The 26,422-nt window shown below is 43.2% G+C and overlaps 1 protein-coding gene across 1 annotated transcript in view; it reads right to left on the reverse strand.

Annotated features, from left to right (window-relative positions):
* Positions 1 to 26,422, reverse strand: part of PSMB7 (proteasome 20S subunit beta 7) — a 64,404-nt gene that overhangs the window by 17,804 nt on the left and 20,178 nt on the right. The window contains exon 6 of the mRNA XM_082695598.1: positions 11,845 to 11,903. Coding sequence (XP_082551724.1) covers positions 11,845 to 11,903 — 59 coding nt within the window. The remainder of the gene's footprint in view (positions 1 to 11,844; positions 11,904 to 26,422) is intronic.

Here is a 26,422-nt window from a genome sequence, read left to right on the forward strand (position 1 = left end):
CAAGAAAAGGAAATTCCGTGTGTACACAGCATAGTGTGAAAAAAATTTTGCACAGGAAGATTTCTGGCAGAAAAATCAACAAAGACTTCTCGAAGTCAGTAACCACAGAGCAGCACCTATAGTACCTTCAGCAGCAGGCCTCAGAGATCTGGCGGTAGAGGACTTCAAACTTTACATAGGGTCACTTCTCTCAGATCTGCTGACTCATGAATTCTAGATGCCTGGCATCCAGAGGAATCCATTCCTAGCTCACTGGAGATTTCGGTAAACTACACCTTTTTTGCTGGGCCTCCTCCCATCTAATCCTCTTTTATTTCTTGAAGCTAAATGGGAAGAATTAAGACTCTTTCTAGAATCTCCTTTGCCCCTTCCCCAAAACACTCCCCACTTTGAACTTCAACTTGTATCAGAGGCAGAATAAAATGGCAAGGATGGAAACAATAGCCACCCAACACCTATTAACTGAGGATCTGAAGACAGAGAGATACGGAAGACACACAGACACAGCCAGACGAACAGACATTGAAGTGGCCATTCCTAAGTCAGGCAGATGAAGCAATCCTACAGAATCAGAGGGAGAGAAGCAATTACTTGTGAAATTCCAAACTCTGTATAAAGGGAGCAAAGTCCTGCTCCTGAATTATCAGGAGAAAGACCAAACATCCACCTGCCTTATACAACACCACAAAAGGAAAAGATCCAAGGGAATAACCTTAACTCAAGAAGTTCTTTCCTATCTCTCCAAAGTTGGCTCAGTAGAGCTCAAACCCAGGAGAACAAACTTACTTTGTAAACGGGTGACAACTCAAAATATTGGGTCTGGTGAGAAGCTCTAACCATCAACAGTGTCTCCTCACCATCATCTATTCTAGAAGCTGAAAGTGTTTCTCCGAATCACCCATGGAATCATTACACCAATTTCAATATCTGATCATTTCTAAAATTAACTGTTTAACTCCACTGGAAATCACTACTTAAGAATAATCCTACACTGGGCCCCTGGGATTATATTTTTGGGTTCTGACATCTTTAAAAAAAAAAAAAAAAAAAAACTAATGCTGGGGCATATGGGTGGCTTAGTCAGTTAAGTGTCCGACTCTTGATTTCAGCTCAGGTCATGACCTCAGGGTCATGGGTTCAAGCTGGGCACAGAGTCTGTCTGTCCCTCTCCTTCTGCTCCTCCCCTAGCTCATGCTCGCTAGCTCTCTCTCAAATAAAAATATAAATAAAATCTTAATTAAAAAAAAAAAAAACTACTGTTTTACATTAAATACAACCAGAGAGAAAATTATTGAAGAAAAGTAATACATTATCTTGATTGAACAATAAAGATGCAACTTACTACATCTAATACACAGCAAGCGACCTGGCCACTTTGGAAACCAGACTGAAGGTTCCTTAAAAGATTAAACACAGAGTTATCATATGACCCAGCAACCCCACTCCAAGGGACTGACAAGAGAAATGACAACGTATGTCCACACAAAAACTCATACACAAATGTTCACAGCATCATTATGCATAACAACCAGAATGAAAACAATTCAAATGTCCATCAGCTAACAAGCAGGTAGATAGAATGTGGTATGTCCACACAATGGAATATTATTAAACCATAAAAAGGAATGAAGTAACAACACATGCTGTAACATGGATTAAATATTACGAAAATATTTTTATTAAAGGAGCTTTTTGTTAAAAGAGCTAGTCACAAAAAACCCTGTATTGTTATGATTCCTATTACATGAAATGTCCAGAAAAGGCAAGTCTCTGGAGACAAAGGGAGACTAGTTGTTGCCCAGGGCTGGGAAGGCTGAGGGCACGTGGGGATGACTTGCGTGGTTACGGGGTTTCTTTTGAGGGTGATGAAAATGTTCTAAATTTGACTGTGGTGATAGTTGCGCAACTCTGAGAATATACTAAAAACCACTGAACTGTACACTTAGAGTAGCTAAGTTGTACAGATGTAAATTGTTATCTCGATGAAGCTACTATATAAAGAAAAGGTATCCAGCATTTTTAGACTAGAGGAATCAAAACATCCTGTGACATGTCACAAGTCAAAAAACTCACATTCTAACAGTATGTTTTTTTTTTTGTTTTTTTTTTTTTTTTTAAAGATTTTATTTATTTATTTGAGAGAGAGACAGTGAGAGAGAGCATGAGCGAGGAGAAGGTCAGAGAGCGAAGCAGACTCCCCATGGAGCTGGGAGCCTGATGTGGGACTCGATCCCGGGACTCCGGGATCATGACCTGAGCCGAAGGCAGTCGTCCAGCCAACTGAGCCACCCAGGCGTCCCCTAACAGTATGTTTTCAAAGCCAGAGATCACAATAAGCAAAAACGTCAGCACAGATCCTCAAAACCATTTAATAAGAAAGAATTTTGGCTCTATATATTTTTTCCCAGACATACGTAAGATCCCTAAACAGATGTAGCAACCAGACAAACATAACCTTAAGATCTAAAAATTGGGAAAAGTGTGTCAAGTTAAGCTCATTAAGCTGACACCCATTAAAGTGCAACAAGAAAAAGTCTTAAACACCATCAATATCAATACAGACAGAAAAACCATTGTTTATGAGAGCTATCGAAGGTCAGCTTTTTTTTTTAATTTTGCATTTACTTAAAACTCCGTTTGATGCCAACAGGGTTCAAGTCGCACAGGAAGGTGCTCCGGCTCAACACTGATAGTCCTCCTTGATCTCCACTGTCTGCTGTGTGGGTCCCGCCAGCAACCCTCCCAGCGAGTGGCCACCTTCCTATGGAGTCATTAAACCTCTGAATGTCAGCTGGTGGGATTAGCCAGCAGCTTCCACACCTGAGCCCCCGTGGCAGGGACAGAGGCATTTGGATCAAGATCACTAATGAATACAGAATTCATATGCCGCTTGTCAGGGCTCCTGAGCTCAGAGTCGCACAGATGCAACCTAAATAAGACGGAGGACAGAACAATTGTTGACGAAGATTAAAAAGTTTTGGCAGTTGAGGAAAAAAAGAGCACCTCATTATTCAAATGTGATAGTCTTGCTTATTTTTTTTTATTTTTGTTCAAGTTATTCATGATTTGTCTCAAATGGACAAATGCCATTCACCAATATTTAAGGACTTCTTGGTCTCATTACTAAATCTGAAGAGGTCTATGCCATCTGAACATAAGCTATATAGAGAAAACAGCTCTCTTGTGAATATCTGAAAACTTTGGGGGGGACCAATCAAAAGGTATTTGGGGTGAAGGAGGGTTAAAAGGATGAATTCAGCAGATTCATCTGATGAATTTAAAGAGAAGAAAAAAATATTTTTCACAGCGAAGTGACTTTTTCATATCTCCCAGTATCTCTGTATTTCCTTGTGTCTTTCTATTCCAGGGTCCCTTCCGATCGCTGGGCTCACTGAAGAGGCTTGCGTACCTCCACTGATACTCGTTTGGCTCCCTCGTCAGAGAGAAGAACAGCCCAAGCAGCCCAGACCTCAGCTCACCTTGAGTAAGATGCCTTCCCCACCTTCCGGGCAGACACTCGGAGGCCTAGCAGAGAGGCAGGATGGTAGAGTGATGAATCACACCGGAGGGCTCTAAAGCCAGACCGACCAGGATTCAGTGACTCCATCACTCATAGCTCTGGGTCCTGGGGCAAGGTATCTGACCTCCCTGCAGCCTCCTGTTCTTCTCCACCAAATGGGGCTAACAAAGTTGAGACCCCACACAGTTACTGAAGGGTAAAGGAGAGAATGCCGAGGAAGCTGCTAGAACAGAGTCCGCTGCAGTGTACCAGCACGCCACAAGCACTAGCTACCGTGATGACTGTATCTTCAATACCTTCTTCCTCATCCTTGCAAAAAGCCAAATACTTCCATAGCCTCTGGTATGTGTTACACAGGCTTCCTCTACTGTCACTATGACCTCTACATAAGTCTGTCTCAGATTTTAAGCTTTCGGATGGAAGAGAAGGTTCCCATCTGTCCATATTACGCTATCATCTCCAAGCCTGATGCAAGTACGGCTGACTGTACTAGTCGTTGCTATGGGATGTTTGTATCCTGCTACTGAATGATGGAAAAACAGGCGCAGCTAGTGTATTTTAGAGCCAATTTCGTGCGAGCCACCATCTTAAGGTGTTTCACAGACCACATCGAATCCTGACAGCAACCTTCAAGCATGTCTCGGGATCCCCATCTTCTAGACGAACAGTCTTGGGTCGTGGCTTGCCCAGAGTCATGCTACAAGGACAGTGGAAACAGACTCACAGCCCAATCCTCTAGCTCCTAAACTCCCATTCCCCTTTCCACGTGACTACACCGAACCCACGCTCTATATTTTCCTTTGGGACCAGTCTCTGTGCCAAGCTGAACAAATTCTCCTTTTTAATCAAAATAATGCAGCTCTCTTAACACTACTGTCCATCTCGCAAAGCAGAGACGAATCTACAACTTCGGTGTCTTGCTATTACCAGGCTTAAAACAAAAACAAAAACCCACCACAGTTACTTCGAAGATGTGCTGTCACGACACCACATAGGTATGAACTCTTTCATTATTTAAAGTGGATCTATCGCTGCCCGGAATGACAAATTAATTCTGTTTCTTCGATAGCTAGGTGTTTGGCATCACGTCTGCGAGGTAACCACAAGCCTTTAGGGCGAGAGCTGCTCACATCTTTAGCAATCTATAAGGGCTTCTCTAGAGGCCAGCACTTGCTGCGCGATGAAATATGACTCCATAAATCAGACGGCTGAAGTGGCACTTGTACACGTCACCATCTATCTTCGTGGCTCCTCTCTGAAGGGTAGAGGCTAAGAGCTCATCCCTCAGTATTGTGACCAGAGAAAGGACCATCACAGTTGGCACTGACTAAGCATGTGCTACTTAAAACTGAAGACACACTAAGACTAGGGGGGAAAAAAAAAAAAGATCCTGCTGGTGTTAGCACGCCTCAGGCAGTGGTAGAAGCTTCAACAACTCATCTTCAAAAGGCAGAGAGCCAGAGCTCTAGAAACCTGCAAAAATTGGCTAAGCCTGCAGTCTTCATTTCTTTAAGTTGAGCATCTTCAAAGTCTAGAATTCTAACTGTAGGGCACAGCAGCTGCCACTGCAGATCTGATCCTCTCCGCTTTTGGCAGCTCTCAACTTGAGATTCTAGCAAAAGAATTTTTCAAGTTGCTATTATTGCCTGTCATGGATTTATAAATATTGTGCACTATCTGCTGTGGCATGGCTCTCATGGGACGCCAGAGCACGCCAAATGCATAACAGAATGAAAAACAGTTTCTATTCTTCAAATAAATGCTAATTTTTTTTAACTGTGCTCACACGATGTGTTTGGTGACCAACTTCAATAGTACAGAATATGTATCAGAGAGGGGGAAAAAAGCTGATTGTCTTTTCCAGCAGCATTCAGCTGCTACTTTCATTAAGCTTGTTTAATTAGATTCCAGATGCTAATTTGCAAGTCGATACCAGAGGGTGCAGGACAGTTTGCCTTTGAATCGTCTCCCTGTGATGTCAGGGTCCTGCCGCACACCACTACCCTTCAGCGGCCCTCGCGCGCTATTCTGACAATTAGTGCAAAGAGGGGACAGTATTGATCTTGACAGACTAAATATTAATCTTCTACCCGTTTTAATGAATTATAATCGTCAAGAGTTTAAATTTCTCACTGGACCAAATGAAAACATTCCTCCTTACAAAGAAACAGGATGGAAGGCAGACTAACGGAAGTTACCGGCGCGCTCCCTTAATTCCCTTCCTGCCTTAAATTCAAATCTGCTTTTACGTGAACGATTTTAGCAATTTTCGAGATACCTTCACAAAGCTAACACCATATTCCTGGGTATTTTGGTCAAATTCCTTAAACTTAACTGGAAAATGGACTCAAAAGGCCACAGTGTGGTTATCACTAGTTTCCTGCCTAGCCAGCCTATGGGTAACAACGAGGCAAGTCACTGGCTTAATTCCTATACCAGCTCTAACAATGGGGGCGGGGGGAATCTAGGGGAATGGCTCCATGCGATCCAGCATCACCAAAAACAAACCTCTCATATAATTGACCCCTTGTCATTAGGTCAACTTACACATTTCCAAATCCACTCTTCTGCTAATACATAGCAAACAACCCCCTTTGCTGATAAAAATAAGGCGGGAGATTTAGCAGAAGTAATACAATGTCTTCTACCTTCATTGCTATGACAGCTCAGTATTATCAACAGTGAAGGCGAAGTTATCAAACTGTATCAAAGGAGGGTTAAGCTGGGAAGGACTAAGTGAAGCTGCTTCTGACACCTTTTTATCCACTTGCTTAACAAACACCGGTTGAATGCCTCCCGCACAGCAGTCAGCACGCCAGGTGCAAGGAAAGAGAAGGAAGAAGCAGCACAGCTCCTACCCTTGGAGGACTTCCAGGCTAACCCGTAAGGACAGAAGGACAAAATGAAAGCTCCAAGACCACTGAGGGCAGGGGCAGGGTCACAGCCGGGTGAAGATCTGTGGAGACTGTCAGGACTCCTAAACTCACATGGTTAGCCGGCAGTTTCTCGGCCACCTTCAGCCAGGGCTTTCACCTGAGGCAAGTCACTGGCTCCGATAACCTGAAACAGCAGAGGCCTGTCTTAACCATTCACGAAGCCCCGCTGGGTTTCCCTGTTCTGCTTTTTGGCCCATGATTTCCCAATGCGTATGCGCCCTTTGCCCATCTTCGGTACTGCCTGTGTACTTAAGCGGGTGTTGGCTCTGCTGACTGCGCCCCAGTGCTGTGTATCACTTAAGAAGTGTAGAGTTATCTTCCTCGGTTATCTCAGAAAAACGCGCAGCACTTTCCAGATCGGAAGAAGAGAAAGTCCCCTCCATTTCCCAGGTGGTTTTTGATGACTCAGAGTTTGCTTTAGGGCAGGGTTATCGTGTCTCAGCTCAGCACATACGGAACAGGAGCGGAAGAGCAGAAACGGTGTCATGGCCTCTGCCCTCGAGGCTCTCCCCCATCAAGGGCAAGTGAGGCAGATGCCCCCCAAACAGCCATAAAACAATGAGACACGTGTGTACAATGGACAACAGGGACACAAACAAATGAAGAAGCCACGTTTGCACCGCGGGCTGACGCCAGCAGGGAGGACTCAATGCCGAGCAAGCACACCCGGCACAGAACAGCAAGCTGGCAAGAGGGGTTGTGGGGGACGGAGCGAGACGGAGCCCTAGGTTTCTCCAAGTTTAATACTCATACCCCTGAGCCTGCACACAATGGCTGACACATGAATATATTTTTTATTTATATTAATAGTGTGTACTCACATTCATGTGTCTCAGGGAAAAAAATAACCAGTGCATCAAACCCAGGACTTCACAGATATATACTATATTTAGAAACAAAATTTAACTTAAAGAGGTGAACTGAAGTGGTTGTAGGGAAGAGAAAGCGAACTGACAAAAGAAATGAATTACAAACGCCAAGATCTACTATATAGCTAAGATCCATGCATTTTATTACATATAAATGATACCTCAATTTATAAAAAATAGTGAATTAATTTATTTAAAAATTTCTCAAGAAAAATAATAGTACAGGTGTCACCTGGATAAGGCAGAAAACTTAAATGTGATGTCAAATGACAAGCTCAATGCTATCCTAATCCTGTCAATAGAAATTTGTGAACCACATACATAGTGTTAAATTTTCTAGTAGCTACATTTGAAAAAGTTAAGAATAGGGGTGCCTGGGTGGCTCAGTCAGTTAAGCATCTGATTCTTGGTTTCAGCTCAGGTTGTGAAATCAAGCCCCACGTCAGGCTCTGTGCCCAGTGCAGACTCTGCAAGGGATTCTCTCTCTCTCCTCCCCCTCCACCCCTCCCCCAAATCGTGCTCACATGCTCTCTCTCATGTGAGTAAGTAGAATCTTAAATAAATAGAAGTGAAATTAAATTTTAATAATTTGTTATTTAAGGGGCGCCTGGGTGGCTCAGTGGGTTAAGCCGCTGCCTTCGGCTCAGGTCATGATCTCAGGGTCCTGGGATCGAGTCCCGCATCAGGCTCTCTGCTCAGCAGGGAGTCTGCATCCTCCTCTCTCTCTCTCTGCCTGCCTCTCTGCCTAGTTGTAATCTCTCTCTGTCAAATAAATAAATAAAATCTTAAAAAAAAAAAAAATAATAATAATAATAATTTGTTATTTAAGGGCACCTGGCTGGCTCAGTGGGTTAAGCCTCTGCCTTCAGCTCAGGTCATGATCTCAGGGTCCTGGGATCAAGTCCCGCATCAGACTCTCTGCTTAGCGGGGAGCCTGCTTCCTCCTCTCTCTCTGCCTGCCCCTCTGCCTACTTGCAATCTCTCTCTGTGTGTCAAATAAATAAATAAAATCTTTTAAAAATAATAATAGTCATTTATTTGGTATTTAACCCAATACACCTAAAGTAGTACTGCTTCAATATGCAATGAAAACACACATTATTAATCAAATATATACTTACTTTCTAAAGATCTATTTTAGAAAGAAAGAGCATGCATGTGTGCCCATGATGGGGAGGGGCAGAGGGAAAGGGAGAGGGAATCCCAAGCAGACTCCCCGCTGAGCACAGAGCCCAATGCAGGGCTTGATCTCACAACCCTGAGATCATGACCTGGGCTGAAACCAAGAGTCGGACACTTGACTGACTATGCCATCCAGGTGCCCAAAAGAAATATATTTTTTAAATTTTTTGTACTAAGTCTTTAAAATCCAGTGTGCATTTTCTACTTAAAGCACTCTCAAGTCAGACTAGAAAAAACATTTCAAATGCTCAATAGCTACATGTGGTTGCTGGCTACCATAATGGACTATGAAGCTGAAGAAAATGAAAACACAATAAAGGTTTTTAAGGAGATAGGGACTTTCATCCCATAAATACTGCAGTCTAGGACGAGCACTTCCAAAGCACAGGGCTGTGGGAGGAAGGGACAGAGGGAGGGCAGGAGGAAAGAAAGAAAGAAAAGCGGGGGGTGGACTGTGAGCTACCTCTAATTGATTTGTTCTAACAATAAAGCCAAGAGTTTGTTTAATAAGTCTGGACTAAAAATTACTGTTTGGCAAAGAATATGTAATTATGATAGCCTGCAACTGTCCCTTTCTTATGCAATTCTCCGTGAATTGTGCGGCAGCTCCTGTCCTGGCAATCCACGTAAGATCTGAGACGCAGCAACGCTCTCCTGGGTTTGTGCGTGAGACACGTCCAGAATCCTTTCTCATACTGGAAAGAAATAAGCAGATTTAGCCATCCAACCCTACAGTCTCAAAAGAGGTGAGAAAGAAAAGTCATAGAGGACCTCTTGTCACAGAAAGACAGAAAGCCTTCCTGGAAAGAAGGAAAATAAAGATGGGAAATCTGAAACCAAGATGTCTCCACAAGTTCTACGCAAATGCGGAGCCAGAAATGACACCCTGACAAATTCTCTTTCACAACAAAGAAGTCATTAAAACATCCTCTCAACTTCCCCAGCCAGACTCAGCCTCCCACAGAAAGCGCATCATTTAATCTTCCCCCCAAAAAGCAAGGTGGCCAGTAGTTAGCGGTGTGGTCTTCACAATAAATTATTTTCCTATCTATCAACGGCTCTGTACATTTTTTAAGTATTATCTCCTGACAGTTGTTACATTATTACCTACCAAAGAAGCAGGTACTACCTTCTTTACAATAAAGCGATTATGTTCACTGTCAGCCCGCGTCAAGTTTCAACAACTTCCGTGACCAAAACCAGTCACGTGAAATTGTAAAATTAACTAATCAATCTGAAATGGGAATTTGGCCAGGCGATTTCAAGGTCTCACAGCTGATACAGAACATCAAGTGGACTGAGCGGCATATAAAATTGATCTAAGGACCACATTCTCCAGACTGACGATACCACAAATCTTATTGAAGGGAAGATCACATGTCCCTTTACTTCCTCGAATCACAGCAATATTAAATTCATGGCCTTTGAATCACTTCAAATCCAAACTCTGAATAATGTAAAATTACTTTAGCAGAGCATTAAGTCACTTTTAATATACCTCATGCTTTCAACTTTTTCTGCAATTCTCATTTGTCTCTAACATATAGAGGTTCTAATCAATTGGAAATAGACAAAGCTCTCAAGAAAATTTGAAAAGATTAATGTGGTTTAAAGAAGGGCTTGACATTACTGAGGTGGTTTTCTTTTTCTTTCTTTCTTTTTTTTTTTTCCTGAGGCGATTTTCTAAACAAAAATCATCAGAGTCTTTCTCCCCATACCTTCGTTAGTTCTAATGGATACGTGAAGACTCACGAACTTCTCTCCTTTAGACTGGAGACTGGGAGACCTTTGTTTTTTCTTTTGATTTTTCTTTTTTAGGTGACCTAGTACATCTTATTTTTCCTCTGTACTTAAGAACCCCAAACAGAAAATAATGCTGAGATAAGAATAAATTTTCACACAGAGAAATGAGAACAGAATCCTAATCTCATTTACAGTTGATACTTGGACCTGTTTACTATTCTTAATTGGAGCAAGACACTATTATTTTTACTACAAAACACCCAGCTAAATCCTACCTTTGGTCATAGGTTTTAATTCTGGCAGATGTCCAAGAATCCAGAGAGAGCAATCCAGCCATCAGTGACCAAGTCACTTACGTGTGCTAACCTCACACACCAAAGGCAGAGAAGCTTCTGGCAGGAAACCCCCGTCCTGGATGGGCAGCATCCACAACCCTACATCCTCTGGCTCTCAGGGCACTTGGCCCAAACCTAAAGGGCAGAGAGACCTTCAGAGTTCCAACGACAGCTGGTGCTCTAAAGACAACGAGCTGGTGGAACAAAATGTTTAAATATGCAATCTCCTCCAAAGATGATTAGGCATAAAGCACTGTCAGAAAGTAATTCCCAGAGACATCCTCTGGTATCTGAACAGAACAATACTGCAAAGGCAGAAACAGCAGATGCCTACATATTAAAGAATAGGGTAAACCACTCATAAACAGCCTACTAATTGTTGAAAACAAGTTGCTATGCACCATCACAAAATTAACAGCGATCAAAAAACCAAGAGCAGGCAATGAAGGCTGACTTCACAGGACCTCTGTGCCCACGAGCTGGCTGAGCGGCAGGGATAAGCACGGCGGAGGAATAACGTGGTACCATCAAGTACCCAAGCACACTGAACACCCCTTCAAAAGTGACAACGGAAGACTGGTGGGTTTGTTCCTGGAGATCTAGGGGGTGGGGAGGCTGCCCAATGGGGAGGGGACACCCATCACTAAAGCAGACAGGTGGGATGCCATTCAGAAGGTACCACCTCCCCCACCACCAAAGAAGACAGAACAAAGGATCTCTTACAAACAGACTCGCGCCACTAGATCCGTCACCCTCTGAGAACACTCCACTACACATACGAGTCCTGTCCCCCTCTTCTTCCAGATGCAGAACAATCTATAGGAGCTTTTTAAGCTGCTTCCATTTTCAGACCAGGTCTGTGTGTCACGCAAAGACCTAGTTTCTCTATTCTCAGTGAGAAAACAAAAAAAAACCCTCATCATTTTGAGATACCGAGACACAGAGAGCCAAGTGCACAGCACAACGTCCACGCTGCAGCAGCATATGCAGCCAAGAAGATCCCAGACAGCCCAGAGGCCAAAGCGAGAGGCTGACCAGTGCTGGCTCCCCAAGCCTAAGGGAGGGCACAGCAGGGCCACTCTGAAACGAAGCTCTCCCAACCAACCAGTCTTCTCGGCAAACAAGGTGACCTGTGCCAAAGAGCATTCCAGCTAACAGTGCTGTACAAGCTCTGGAGAAACCGGCCGTCAACTTGCCAATGTCCGACACACAGCTGGAAAAACCTGTGACAGAGAAGAAAACTGCAGGGACTTACGTACCTCCATATCTGGCCTAAACTTATCTTCAAACACAGCCATTGCTGCCAAGGAGCCAGAACCTGAAAGAAAAAGATGGACCTTTAGTGTTATCCACCCACTCCAGCTTCTCCCTCCAAGTTTACTTCGGGGCAGCAAAAATGGCGCACCAAACCCAGTGTCCCGCCTGAGCACAGTGTCAGTATTGATCCTCTAGGGCCACATCCACCAGGTAAACAACGCTCCTCCAAAACCTGAGGTCATACTTACCACCGTCTCGGGCAAACCTGCAACTGGCCCTACTCTCACCACTGACAGGAGTAATTGTAAATTAGTCACAATAAAATGCTGAAGCAGGAAAATGTGCTTATGGAGAATTGGTATTTTTTCAAAAAGTGGATGCCACATTAACTTCATACATGCTATGCTGTGAGTCTTGTGCTTCACAACTGTGCCTTGGCAGGCTGCTGGGTATAGCGCTAAGTACCAAGCCCGTTAGAAAGAATAGATTGTTTTAATGAGCTGGCCCTGGTAGAGTCACCTTGACACTCGGGGAAGACACTACGGCACCAGCAATGGTAATAAGGACGGCGAGCCGCAGCCACCAGGTTATTCCAGCTTCCACTGTAAAACACTTTATTATGTGGCATTTATTTGGAGCTATTATTTTTAGTTCGTACTTTGAAGAGTAACAGCTGAGTAGACAAAATGACAGACAAAGAAACAAAAATTTATTATCACAATAGCAAATGGCTGAAAGGTTATGCTGCATAGATATTAACAGACAGCAGATATCCCCTACAAAAGTAGGCTATAAAGGCGTTACAAATAAGTGTGGGCTCCCTTTGAATGGATGTAAAAGGCAGCTCAGCACTATTTGAAAATTTAAACTTGCTTTGTTCAGAAACCAGAGAATCTTTAGAAAACCATCATCTTGTCTTTACAGGGTCCTGCAATATTTCAGGATACTCTACTTTTGGAGAGAGGATAGAGTTGCCCACAATTTTTTACTCCAATTAGAAGATTTTTTTGGCATTTATTACTTTTTAACTTGTTTTGCATAACACTATCTATTTAGCTGGGTCACAGAGAAAACCATATTTTCTATTTAAAATGATTTGTGTACATCGCTTGACCACCTCAATGGTTTTAGCAAAGGAAAAAGGCAGCGATTAAACAGTTTCAAATGAGGTGTCCTGCTGATTTTATCAAGTCTGCTGAATGTATAATGAAAAAGGAGAAGCTGACAGCCACGCTGCATTGAGAAAATACAGACTACCTTCTCTGAACCATTTAAGGAGGTCCAATTATAGATCAAATTTAAAGGGTAGAAACAGCAGATTTACAGACACAAATCAATGAACATGGTAATCCCGACGAATATGACAGATACTCCTGTTATGGAATATTGCTGTGGTTGAGGATCATTACCTTCACAGCACTGGATACATCACATCTAAAGCAGTAGGAAGCGTCAAGTGTAGACCAGTATTACAAGCAATGACTATTCATTTAGGCTTGGGAGCAAAAGGCAGCCCCATTTTCCCCTCTTACCATTTTTTCTCCTTTATAGAAAAAGGGGGGGAATCTGAAGAGATATTAAAAGCCCTTCGGAAAGAAGCTAGAAATTAAGCAGCTATAAAACCAGTGTGCACCCAAATAAAACCAGCACATAAGCAAGAGCAAATTCACCAAAGCCAAACCTTTGAATTTCGTTAATAAATGTGTCCTTGAAAATCTGAAAACAGAGTCAAAGTCCACCAATATTTTGTGAGTCACACATTTACTCTGAGATTCGGGGATCAAGAGGAAAAAGTAACCCGAGTGGCTGTTCTAAGACACAGGTGAGAACTCATCTTGGACTTAGTAAAAAAACAAGCTGGTTCTGTGAGGAAAACAAAGGACAGCTGTCATGAAGAAACAAGAAAACTGCAAATAAGGAAAGCTCAGGAAAAAACACTTCTAGATACAAATGCTCCCGCAGAGTGCCCAACAGCAGGCTTGCCTTATCCAGTCTCGGTCCCAGAATCTCCCTCTGAAAAGCCAATGGTAAAAGTACCAGAAGCCTGAAATAAACATTTAAAAAAAGACAGGGGAGGGTGGGTAACCTAAGTGCAAACAACTTTATGGAAAACTGTAATCAATTATTTTAAAAGAAAAAAACCAAGCTTAGCATAAAAGACATTCTTCCTTAGAAATTCGGAGCCCTGTTCTTTTCTCTGGGGCCATCCTTTCTTTGGCTTTCACCATAAATAAGTTAATTTTACTCTTATTTTTCCTGGGCACATATATTTCCTTCTGCTTAGCTTCATCCAGTATTTTAAGGAATGAAAAATACTTTCTTCCCAATATAATAATACTTCCTTTATCAAAAAAAAAAAAAACCTTTATTTTTCCCTGCTTAGAACAATGCTACAGACAAAATTTCTTTAAGTGGAAATTATATACTAAATCTAAACTCTTGGAACAAAAAGTGTCTGTCCAGTGTGGGGATGCTTCTCACACTGAGACTGATTCTTTTTTTTTTAAGAGCTGGAAGGTGCCATCCAGGTAAATGAAGAGAGGACACAGGGGTCTTAATTACATTGTACTTCTGCTTCCCCTTTCCCACCACCCCTCAATACACACACTCCAACCTATCCGGCACGTGCACGATGTTGAGAAGCTTTCTGGAAAGCGGAAGCTTGCTAAACTGCCTGATTCTGCTGTTCCTGAGATCAAAGATAAGCATCCTCCAAATAAACTTGAAAAGAAAGGGAAATTCAACATTAAAAACAATTTCTAAGTCACTTGCAAATTAGCTCCTGCTCCCAGCTTTTTAGGAAAGGAGGACTCTGGCGCCCCCTTCTCAGAAAAATGTGGAAGTGCTAGGAGATGGAGTAGCCTGACTTGTCAACAGGTTTCCAGGAAACCCTGAACGTGTGTCTATGTAGAACACTGAAGTCAGAATTTCAAATAGGACTGCAACTGCCCGAAGAGGTAAAAGAACAAGACGCAAATCCTCACATAATTTCAAGGCAAGGCAACTGCAGGAAGGGACGAGGAACTGGCCACTAAAAAGAAAAAAGGAAGGTGAACTCGACGAGACCAGTATTCTTCAGTCATTTCACTCAGGCTTCCTAGGTGTTTCGGTGCCACTTAAAACCGTCTGCAGTAAACCACCCGGCTAGTGCCACACTAGTACAGCAGCCATGACACCTACAAAATGTTTAGATATTCTATCCCCCTTTTTTCTAAAGATTGTATTTATTTGAGAGAGAAAGAGCATAAGAGAAGGTAGGATCAGAGCTCCAGGATCATGACCCGAGCCAAAGGGAGTCGCTTACCGACGGAGCGCCCCGCCCCCGCCACGCACCCTTATAGCCCACTTTTAAGCCACAGTAATGCCCTGAGACATTCCATGACTTTGGCATTGACTTAAACCAACCTGGCACTTTCGAACCCAAAACCAAGGCAAAAATCATGAAGGAACATTTACCCTGATTCTCTATTCCAAAAATAAAGTCACCTCAGACAGTTGGTCAGAACTCTCTGGTTTTCCATTAAGGAAGAAATGAACAGAAAAGCAGGAGACAGCGTACACTGGCCTCTGCTCCAGACGGCATATGCTTTCCACAAACGCAGGATGGGCTCTGGGAATAAGGGGTGTGAGGCCTGCCCTCAAAAAGCCAGCTAATGGTAGGGAGGAGAAGGCAGCCAAGGAGGAAGAAAGCAGAGCACTTCGTGGAGCACCCACTCCCTGCCACACATCACGTCAGGCCATTTAACCGTCCCACTGCATGATAAAGCTTCTCGTCTAGCGTTACAGGATTCAGAAGCGCAGGGCAAGGAGGCCTGTCTCAGGTGTGACTGAAGACACTCACTCTCTCATGCCATGACACTTCAGAGGAGACATGCATGACCTCCCAGGACCCGGGCTCTGTCTCCCTTGACCCCCTCCTCACACTTGAAACCCCACCAACGTAAAATTGAGAATAATTTCCTAAATTATACCATTTCAAGCCAACCCCCTCCTTGGCCCAGGCTATGCCCTCTGCCCCCCCGACAGTCCACAGAACTCCTAGGCGCCCTGCAAACCCCGGCAGAGAGAGTACGTCTTCCCACGAGCCTTCCCTGCCCAAGCCCCCGGAGAGGTTAGCTCTCTCCTCTCTGCAACACGCCCACCCTTTCGTATCTGCATCTCGGGCACACAGCACTAAACAGAAGCTGCTGAATTAAGCTGGGCTGATTTCAGGACAACTGTCCAAATGAAGGAGCTGGGGAAAACTCTGAGCTGGCCCTGAAGGCGTGATGATAGCAGTAAATGCCTTGATAAAGTGGGCAAGAACATTTATTGCCTAATTTGCCATACTGGGATGAATATAAGACAAACTCAAGCGGGCAGCAAGCTCAATGTTCAAAAGGGGGGAAAAAAAGGCTTTATACCCACAAAACCATGTCATATTGTATGTCCTAGTCTGGTCCAAACCTCTGTGATCCCACAGGAGTAAAATGCCCTCCGAGGGCTCCTGCATTTTACTACCACAACCTCGTCTCATCAGTAGTTTTCATGTAGCTGCTCCTTAGCAACCTCCACCAAGTCTGCCCTTTTTCAGCCCACCCACAGTTGCTGAGTAGCCAGTGTTGCTTCCAGAACAAAGCTCTTTAAAACAGAAAAACGAGGAGCAATCAGTGACCAGCATTTAGAACGAAGACGGTACAGGACACAGTGGCGGCTACCCAGCTATCCACCGGCTCACCTCCCGCACCCGCGGTCCTTCCCTAGCTCACCGCCTACCCACAGCCACTCCAGACCCCCGAGCCCCGCACCAGCTGGACTGTGCACAGAGACCGAGATGGGGGGAGGACATGCAACTCAGCCCTCTTCCACCCGAGGGTCAGGAACCACCCCGCACGCCCCAACCCACTGCAGCCATCAGCCAGGCACCACCTCAGCCTGGCTGCTCCTGTTCGGGGGCCATTCAAAGAATTCCTCCCATAGCAGATGCCCTGCAGGGTCCCAGAAAGGTCTGCACCCCATCTTTGTCAAGGACTGAGTCACTTCAAGATGACAGTGTGGGTCACCCATGCTGCTGACCTCCAGGAGAAGGGGGTCCGAGGCAAAAATGCCACAAGGGGCCACAGCTCCAACCACTCTTGTAAAATGAAGTATCTGCTCTTATTAGTAGCAGGCCATGGGCTTAGGGAGGGGTAGGGAGAGACCAACTCCTGTAAACCATGTAAAATCTATGCCCCGAAACTCAGAAAGAGATGGACAGCATGTAGGACATTAGTAACTAAAAAGAGTCACAGATATGCCAATCTGGCAACAGAAAAAAGGACACAGCAGTTGACAAAAAGGAAAAAAGGCACCGGCCTGTACACACTTAAAAATGCTGTTCAAGGGCACTAGTAATCAGAGAAATCTGAATTTAAATTAAATACCTTTGTTTTTTCTTTTTACATTAACAAAGATTAAGGAGAATCCTACCCAGGGCTGTAGTGCAGTGAAAAGGAAAATCTAACACACTTGTAGAAGCAAAAATGAAGAGAACTTTCCAAACAGGCAGTTTAGAAACATCCATCAGAAAGCATAAAGGTATATATCCCCCCCAGCAATTCCACTGCTAGAGAGTCATTTTAAAGAAATAAATGGGTGAATATGCAAATTATGTATATAAAAAGATCATTGTTTAGATTAGCAAAAAAAGAAGAAAAAAGCTAGAGGTAAATGCAAAGATCCAACAATCAGATGACAGGGCAAAAAATTATTATATATACGGTCATTAAACATGACAATACTTTTTTGGCAATGAGAAGATGTCCATGTTAAAATATTCAATAGGGCAAAAACATGTTCAAAAGCAGTATTAACACCTAAGCTTAGAGGATACAGATTCCACAAATCTGGAAAAACCGTAAGTCAAAACAGTACACTTCCATCTGGGTGGTACTATTTGGTTTACTCATACTTTATTTTTCTTCAAAAGACCATGCATTACCTGCAGTATTTTAAAGAATAAATTTGCAGAAAATAAGAATTTGCCACAGTACAGGGATGAAAAATTAAAAAGAAAAAGAAAAAGACTCAAGACCTCACCAGCCGTCACGGTCGTACTGCTAACAACCGCAGCACGCAGCTCGCTCCTGAAATTCATATACAGGGGCCTGAAGGTCAACCCAGGCACGAGTCAACAGTTCCAAGGAATGACCGCAATCACTCATCACAAGCAAATATACACACCATGTCTTTCTACCACTGTCCTTAGGAGGGCTTCCTTCAGATGGTGTGAAACATAAAAAGCCTCTTAATAATGAAGTCCTGTGAGCAGATCAGCCCCAAACCAGATCCCACTTCTCCAGAAGTCTATGCTGTGGCACACGAACTACTAAAGAGACCACAATGGACACAGCACACAGAGCATTTAAGAAATGTCAAAGCCGAGTTCCATGGGCTCTGACTGCTCTTCAGACAGGGCAGGTCCGAGAAGTCCCACCTTACAAAATGGGAGACAGTCTCCGAGGTAAGGAACTTGCCCCATCACATAACCAATGATTAGCAAATCTGAGACTGTGAACCCATATCATCTTGCATTTAAAAAGCATCTGATGCTCCTTCCATTCCACTGTGTTGCCTCCTAAGTAGCAAAGTCAAATGCTTAAAATCAAGATTACCAAGTGAACATGGAAACAGCTTTATTTTCTTAGCTCCCTACCACAAAAAAAAAGCATGCTTTCTAATTTGCTTTTTCTTCAGATTTCACGAGAATGATTAGCACGCATCTGGGTATGGTTAATTTGTGTTGTTTTGCTCAGAAATTCAAATGAGATTGGGATTTTAGTTAAATGTTCTAAATGATTTAACAGATGTCATTCACTGCTTAGCAATACCACTCAACTGTCTGTTCTGAGTATTTATCTTAAAATAGTCCCATTCAGAAAATATTTTTAAATAAAAAAGAACACTGAAATTAGTCTCCATTTTCTAAAACCCCTGAAGGTACTTCTGATCTTAGCTTATCGGCACTGGTAGTTCAGTTTGAACTTAACTTTTTCGGAGAGAACAACCCAACTCAGGACAAAATCTGAAATGTATCAAGAAAATTTTACCATCTAAGATACCACTTTGATCTGTTCCATATACTCAAGAACACCTGCATTAATGTGGCTTGAGGACAGAAGGGTTAAAAAAAAAAGAGAGAGAGAGAAAACATGAATCACGTATTTTTATAGTGTTCACTCAAGTACTAAATCAAAACTTAGCAATTCTAGAATCTATGTTTTTAGACATATACTGAAGAAACGATAAAAGACTAAAATAATTTTCTAAAGCCCACTGCTCTAAGTCAAATTTCTAGAAGGAACTGAAAGCCAGCAGGTAGAAATTTGCTTTTTCTAATAAGGTCCATGCTTACAAACTCCCAGACTGGAAAAGGGGAAAGCATTTATCGGGAGCCTTTCAGGTCCCAGGCCCTGAACTCAAGTGAGGTAGAAATTTCCTCCTTCTACAGACCAGGTAAGGCAGGCTCAGCTGGTGAAGGCCGTACAGTCAGTAGGGAGGGAAGCCAAGATCCAAACCTAGGTCTCGTGGCTCCAGGCTTTAGAAGGGCAACTTCCCACTCATTCCTTCCAACCAACCATCCCAGGAGTCCAGCAGGGAGCAGGCTCCGGGCACGCACTGCTGTGCAGGAGGCAGCACAGTCCGGGGTCACCCTCCAGCCCAGCACTGAGGTGCTCGGATCCCTGCAAGCTGCTCCAGGAGGCACCGCCACCTCAAGAAGAGGGAGACGGCCTCCCAGAAGCCTCGCTCCAGCAACCCGCCCACCAGCCCTAGCTTCTCCCCCCATGAGAGGGGGAGAGGACAGAACGTGCCTTCCTCACTGGGGGGGCTGGGCAACCTGCAGGGCATGATGCACGGAAAGCAGAATGTCGGGCACAGAGTAAAAGCTCAATAAAGGCTAGCTACTGTAAATTACACTAAGACAAAGTCCCCGTCCTCCAGGAGCTGTTTTATATCATCATTCTCAACAAGTTCCAGGCCTGGCAGTTTTAATGGACACAGAGGTCTTCAAAATTTCTTTTCTCAAAGTCACGAAGTTCTGACGGGCAGCAGGAAATGGATTTCTATTGCTTTTCCCTAAATCAATTTAACCAGATCTTTTCAGAAAAAAAGCTGCTCCTTCTGCTAAGGAGCAGGCCGTCAGAGGTACCCGAGGACCTGTTTGCCACTGTGGCCTGCCAAGGTGTAGGATGTAGGCAGCGGTAGGAGAGTACCACGCAGAACACTCTAATCCATCAGTGTCAGCTCTCTCTGACAGAGTGCTTACTCACACTTGCTCATTGTTAGTCAAGTGGCCACCCGTCCCGGGTAAAATTTGGTGCTTTCTAGAGACCCATGGATCGGGATCATTTTTCACTCTGTTCCTGTCTAAGAGGACGAATCTCCTGGTATTGGTGCCTGCTCTGGAGACCAACACTGCCAATGTGTGAAGAGCTGATTTATGGATATAAAGCAAAGCTGCTGCCAGGGGACCACATTCAGCCACTAGAGAGCAGTGGAGCACCTCTCCTCACTCCGGGAAGACTCAGACACCGACTTGAAATGGTTTAATTGTATGCACACATTTTATTATAAGTCCTGGCCAAAAGCTTCAAGGAGAGGCAGGCCAAGCAATCAGACAATCTTGCATGGGTTGCTGAAATCCAGATTTGTCCTTTGTCAGCATAAACAGTTTAATTTGATGTTTTCACTCCTGAGTAAGCACTGAGTATTACATTTAAACCCCTCGTGAGGGGGAAGAATGCTTCCTTTTCATCAGCAAATGTACCTCAATGTCAAAGAGTCTACCTTTTATTCCCAATGAATAAAAAAAAATTATTCCATTTAATATGCTTAGAAATACATTTTGAAAGCACCCAATAACATTTTTCATTCAAAAACTAATTTAAAAAAATGCAGTTCCTTTTCTAAATTAAGTCAAAAGGAGTTAAATTTTACTCAAATCAAATAATCTAAGAGCACCTGAAGGAAACAGGGATTTTTTTTTTAAGGTTTTATTTATTTATTTGAGAGACAGAGAGAGCACAAGAGGAGGGAGGGGCACCCAGAGAAGGAGAAGCAGACTCCCCACAGGCTCAATCCCACAGCCCTGAGGATCATGATCTGAGCCGAAGTCAGACACCTAACCTCAAATGCCTACTCCACTGAGCCACCCAGGCACCCCAGAGTTTTTCTTATAATTGCAACTGCAATGTCTCATCAACATGACAGGTTATAAAACACTTATTCTTAAGCAAAGACTAACAAATCAGGGAATCCAGGCCTAAAAAGTGGAAGTTTTGTTTTATTAACATATTTTTAAGAAACTCCACAAGGTATGAGGACAGACAACTGTTCTCCTTCCAACAAAGGAGTTACCCAACCCAATGCTTAGGGGATAAGACAGAGGATGAGGATTACCTTAAAATAGGCCTCTCCTGGGGCGCCTGGGTGGCTCAGTGGGTTAAGGCCTCTGCCTTCGGCTCAGGTCATGATCTCAGAGTCCTGGGATGTGGTCCTGCATCGGGCTCTCTGCTCAGCGGGGAGCCTGCTTCCTCCTCTCTCTGTCTCTCTCTGCCTACTTGTGATCTCTATCTTTCAAATAAATAAATAAAAATCTTAAAAAAAAAAAAAAAAAAAGGCCTCTCCTTCCTCAGTCTCCCATATCACTAGGCTCTCACACTCAGCACTGTGAGCACAGGGCACACAGTGCTCCCTCCTGCTGCAGGAGCTCAAGGCAGTTGGAAATGACAGGTTTTTCAAAGGCATCCTTTGCTCTGGTTCACATTTCAAAGTAACTTCCCAAACTGCAGTTTATTCCACTTTGCGGACCTTTCTCAGGTTTTCATGCCCCCTCAGAACTCTCAAGGACAAAGAACCACAGAGTTTAATAATTTATAAAACATACCCAGATAAGATAAGATAAATCAGTAAAGATTTATCTTGTCCGTAGACCCGTATGCAAACGATAAGAAATCCTACGTACTGAACAAAACGTGCAAAGCACAGGTACATCGATTTTCTCATTGAATCCATCTATGGACCAGCTGGTATTATCTTCATTTTACAGACTGGAAAAAAACTAAGTTCAGACAAGAGAATGAACCTACCCAGAGTCACAAAGCTAGTCATGGCCGTTATGGCTGACAGCAAATCCCTCACTCTATGAACTCCACAGCGAGAAGTCTTCTGATGCATAAAATGACTTTCCACGTAGTCTGTCTTATAAGCAAGTCAAAATTGAGCACTAAGTTCTTAGAATACAAAGGCACCTTTCTGTAGCAGGGCCAATTCTGGCCCAATTCTAGAACAAGAGCAAGTAAAGATGAATTAGTTAGCCTCCCTCTCCCTGCAGCGGGGTCTAAAGCAAAGAACTTAGAACCGCAAGGAGTGCATTTAACTGTCTAAAAGGTATGTCTGGCAAGGGCTTTTACCTGGTTGTAGGCTAAGGACTGAACTCAAGTCAGAAAAGATATCATGGTAAATCTCAGAGCAGAAAAAAACAGGAATCTACACTAATTCAATTTTACCCACAAGAGGCATTAAATGTTTTTTTTTACATGGAATCAAAAACAAAGTCACTCTAATCAAAACAGATTAAAAACTGGTGAGGGGTGGCTAAATTACATACCCTGCAACACCATGAGGAATTTTAGAAGTAAATATTTTCTCATTTTCTAACATAACGGCACCATCTATTGGCTTATACCACCTTCACAGCAGCCAGGAAGCAAGACGCATAATCCAACTTTTGTGGATTTTTGGTTTCCAATTGTTTCATTTCCTGGCATTCCACGCAGAGTAAATGTTAAAACATAATACCCATGTAAAGCCTCTGCCTCTGCGCAGGTCATGATCTCAGGGTCCTGGGATCGAGCCCCGCATCCAGCTCTTGCTCAACAGGGAGCCTGCTTCCCTCTCTCTCAGCCTGCCTCTCTGCCTACTTGTGATCTCTCTTGTCAAATAAATAAATAAATAAAATCTTTAAAAAAAAAAAAAAACACAACATAATACCCATGTGTTGCACATTTTAAATCTTCTGAAATGTATCATACTTAATCAAAGCAGGAAAAATTCCGACAGAAGTCTTAGTGTACAAAACTGCACACAGGGCATGTATTAGCACTAAATGATCAAAATATCATGCACTAAACATCTTTACTGTGCTACAAAACAAAGAATTTTTTAATGTATGGTTTCCCATGGGAGAGCTCCTCTAGGCCCCATTCTACAGATGAAATCAGTGCTCAAGGTCAAAAGCTAATAAATGTGGGACTTAGATCTGAACCCAGTTGGACTCCAAAGACCAGCTCTTTTTACTAAACCACACTACCTGGAAAAATAATGTCAAGATAAACTAACACACAGAACAGTACATGTACTTTTTACAGTATGTTCACATACAACATGACACTCCAGTACCCCAATAACCCTGGGACCTTCCCAAGTTAAAAAAAAAAAAAAAGAAAGAAAGAAAAGAAAAAAAAATCAGTTTCTTTTTCAAAATGTGGGATTTGAGGTTCAGAAGGGTTAGGTGACCAGCCCTGGTCAAGGAGAACCAAGACTGAGCCAAGGCTCCCATCTTTTTCCAGCATTCTAGGTTATGCCTCTGGACTCCAGGTTACAGAAACCCCACTCTGCATAGTCCCTAGCTGTCTGGACAAAGGCCCCACCGGAATAGCGTACCCTCCATTGCACAGCCCCTGTCCCCCAGAAAACAGTATCTGAGCATCACTGTCATACTGATGGAGACCCCCAGGCTCGTGGAACTCCCGCACACAGTCACGTGGCCCACATTATAAGGAAAAAGGATTTCCAGCAATGCTAGAGCCATGAAGTCCACATGCCCTCTGAGGCGGCTTTTACGTAGGCCTATGAACCACATACAGTGATGAGTTCATAGCTGATTTCAGAGTTGAAAATGAACGTGAAAGAAACATTTGCCATCTTGTAGTACACTAATTCAATCCAGGGCAGGAAAATTCTCAAAATCAAGTCATGTGGAAATATCAAAATGTCTGCACAAAGGTTGCACTTTAGTGTAAAAATATGGAGAAAATGGCAGGTCTGAATTCCCTACCGATGTTCCAACTTAATTCCAAGATTCTTTTTTTACCCACAAGGTGAGACATCCAGTATATTTACTACTCTGTCCCAAATCTTTTTAATTGCTAGGAGGCTCTGTAAACTAGGGCTTAAGAGGTATATTCCAGTAATTAGGAAAATGTACAACCAGTTTATTTGGAGATCAAATTTTACCTGGATGGCCTTGGCAGTGACCCCAAGTCTTCCCTAATGATGCATAACAATGTTTATTCCTTAAGTTGGTATTCCTAAATTGTCCAAGGGCCTCATTTCCAGGAATGTCATGCTTGAAATTTTATTCATATTAATTCTTATGTGAATAAGTGGGCAAAAATAAAAATTTTATATACCTTGCCAATGCTGCTACAAGGAACACTGCCAAACTAATAGCAAAAGATGGTCCCCAAGCTTCTCCTGACACTACTTTAGTTTGCCTAATAAAGAAAAGCTGGCAAGTTAAAAGAATAAGCTAATTAATCTGAGAATTAAAAGAGCCCACATTTTGTCTATAAAACATACAACCAAAGCCCTTTTCCCTTTCTTAATAAAGAAAAATCAAAGAATCCTGCCTGGCTTTCAACAATCACACTGATCAATCACCTGCAGTCTCTTGCAAATTAATCTCTTAAAAAAGAAATGATTAAATAAAATCTAAGGGGCTCTTTCTTCTTTTTTAAGAATGGACCAAATCATATTTGGTCTGGACCACATGCCACACACCAGCAATCACACCAGTAACACAGCGAGGAAAGGAAGTCACAGAGGCCGCAGCTCCCACACTGGCTCACGCGTACCCTGGCTATAGGACCTCCACACACTTCTCTGAGCCTCAATTTCCACATCTGTGAGACAGGGATGCTAGTGCCCACCTCGCAATGTTGCGAAGATTAAATCAGTAAAGCATCTCATGAGAGCTGCTGGCACTGCAGCTAGAAAGCTGCTGGATGAACGCTGCCATCATTATGGTCAACGCCATGTCCACAAAAAAGGATTTAGGACAGAAGTGTCCAAGGGCCACCCCACAAGGAATCTGATACATTCTTCTCCCAAGTAAATCCTGAGGCAGGCAAGCCCTCAGAGAGGAGGCTCCTGGACCCTGTGTTCAGCGAGCTGTGCCAGCATGTTAAAGATGCACAAGACAAGACAGGTGTCTTCTATCCAATGTAAATGAAGGGTAGCCTTCAGGCACCTGGCTGGTTGCCAATACAGGCCCATGGGTAGACAAAATTTAGACACCCTTGTCTTACGGGTAATTTGTAGCTTCCAGCTCTTACTGTCAAATCACTCAGAAAAAAAAAGAGATTAATTACAAAGTTTAGTTATTTCTCGTAATAAAAAACTCATAATTTAACTAAAACATGAGAATTTACATGAAATATTCATTTTCTCACTTAAGATACACTTATGGAAAGCCTCAATCCCACAGTAAATTCTAATACTCCATGGGACCGTTTCATTTAAGAAGGCTTTCTATTCTATCTGTAGCTTTACGTTTGGCTAATCCACTTACCAGAATAACAACAGGTTTGAATTGCACAGGTACACTTATATGTGCATTTTTTTTATAGTGCTATAAATGTATTTTCTCTTCTTTTTTTTTTTTTAAGAATTTTATTTATTTATTTGACAGAGAGAGATCACAAGTAGGCAGAGAGGCAGGCAGAGAGCGAGGAGGAAGCAGGTTCCCTGCAGAGCAGAGAGCCCGATGTGGGACTCGATCCCAGGACCCTGAGATCATGACCTGAGCTGAAGGCAGTGGCTTAACCCACTGACCACCAGGCGCCCCGTATTTTCTCTTCTTTATGATTTTCTTAATCATGTTTTCTTCAGCTTACTTTACTGTAAGAACACAGTATATGATACACAGGATGCATAAAATATGCATCAATAGAATGTTTATGTTATCAGTAAGGCCTACGGTCACCAGTAGACTATTAGTACTTGTTTCTGGAGAGTCAAAAGTTCCACGTGAATTTTTCAACTGTGCAGGGGGACAGTACGCCTAACCCACCCCTTGCCCCTGCTATTCAAGGGTCAACTATAATACGAATTAAAACAAAATCCAGGGGCACCTGGGTGGCTCAGTGGGTTGATCCTCTGCCTTCGGCTCGGGTCATGATCTCAGGGTCCTGGGATCGAGCCCCACATCGGGCGCTCTGCTCGGCAGGGGGCCTGCTTCCTCCTCTCTGCCTGTGTCTCTGCCTACTTGTGATCTCTGTCTGTCAAATAAATAAATAAAATCTTAAAAAAAAAAAAATCCAGGGGCACCTGGGTTGCTCAGTGGGTTAAAGCCTCTGCCTTCAGCTGGGGTCATGATCCCAGGCTCCTGGGATCGAGCCCCGCAACAGGCTCTCTGCTTGCCGAAGAGCCTGCTTCCTCCTCTCTCCCTCTGCCTGCCTCTCTGCCTACTTGTGATCTCTGCCTGTCAAATAAATAAATAAAATCTTTAAAAAAAAAAAAATCCACCAAATGGCAATTGTGGAGTTCTCCCTAAAAAAA

The sequence above is a fragment of the Mustela nivalis genome, assembly GCF_964662115.1.
Source record: "Mustela nivalis genome assembly, chromosome: 13".
Classification (NCBI taxonomy): Eukaryota; Metazoa; Chordata; class Mammalia; order Carnivora; family Mustelidae; genus Mustela; species Mustela nivalis.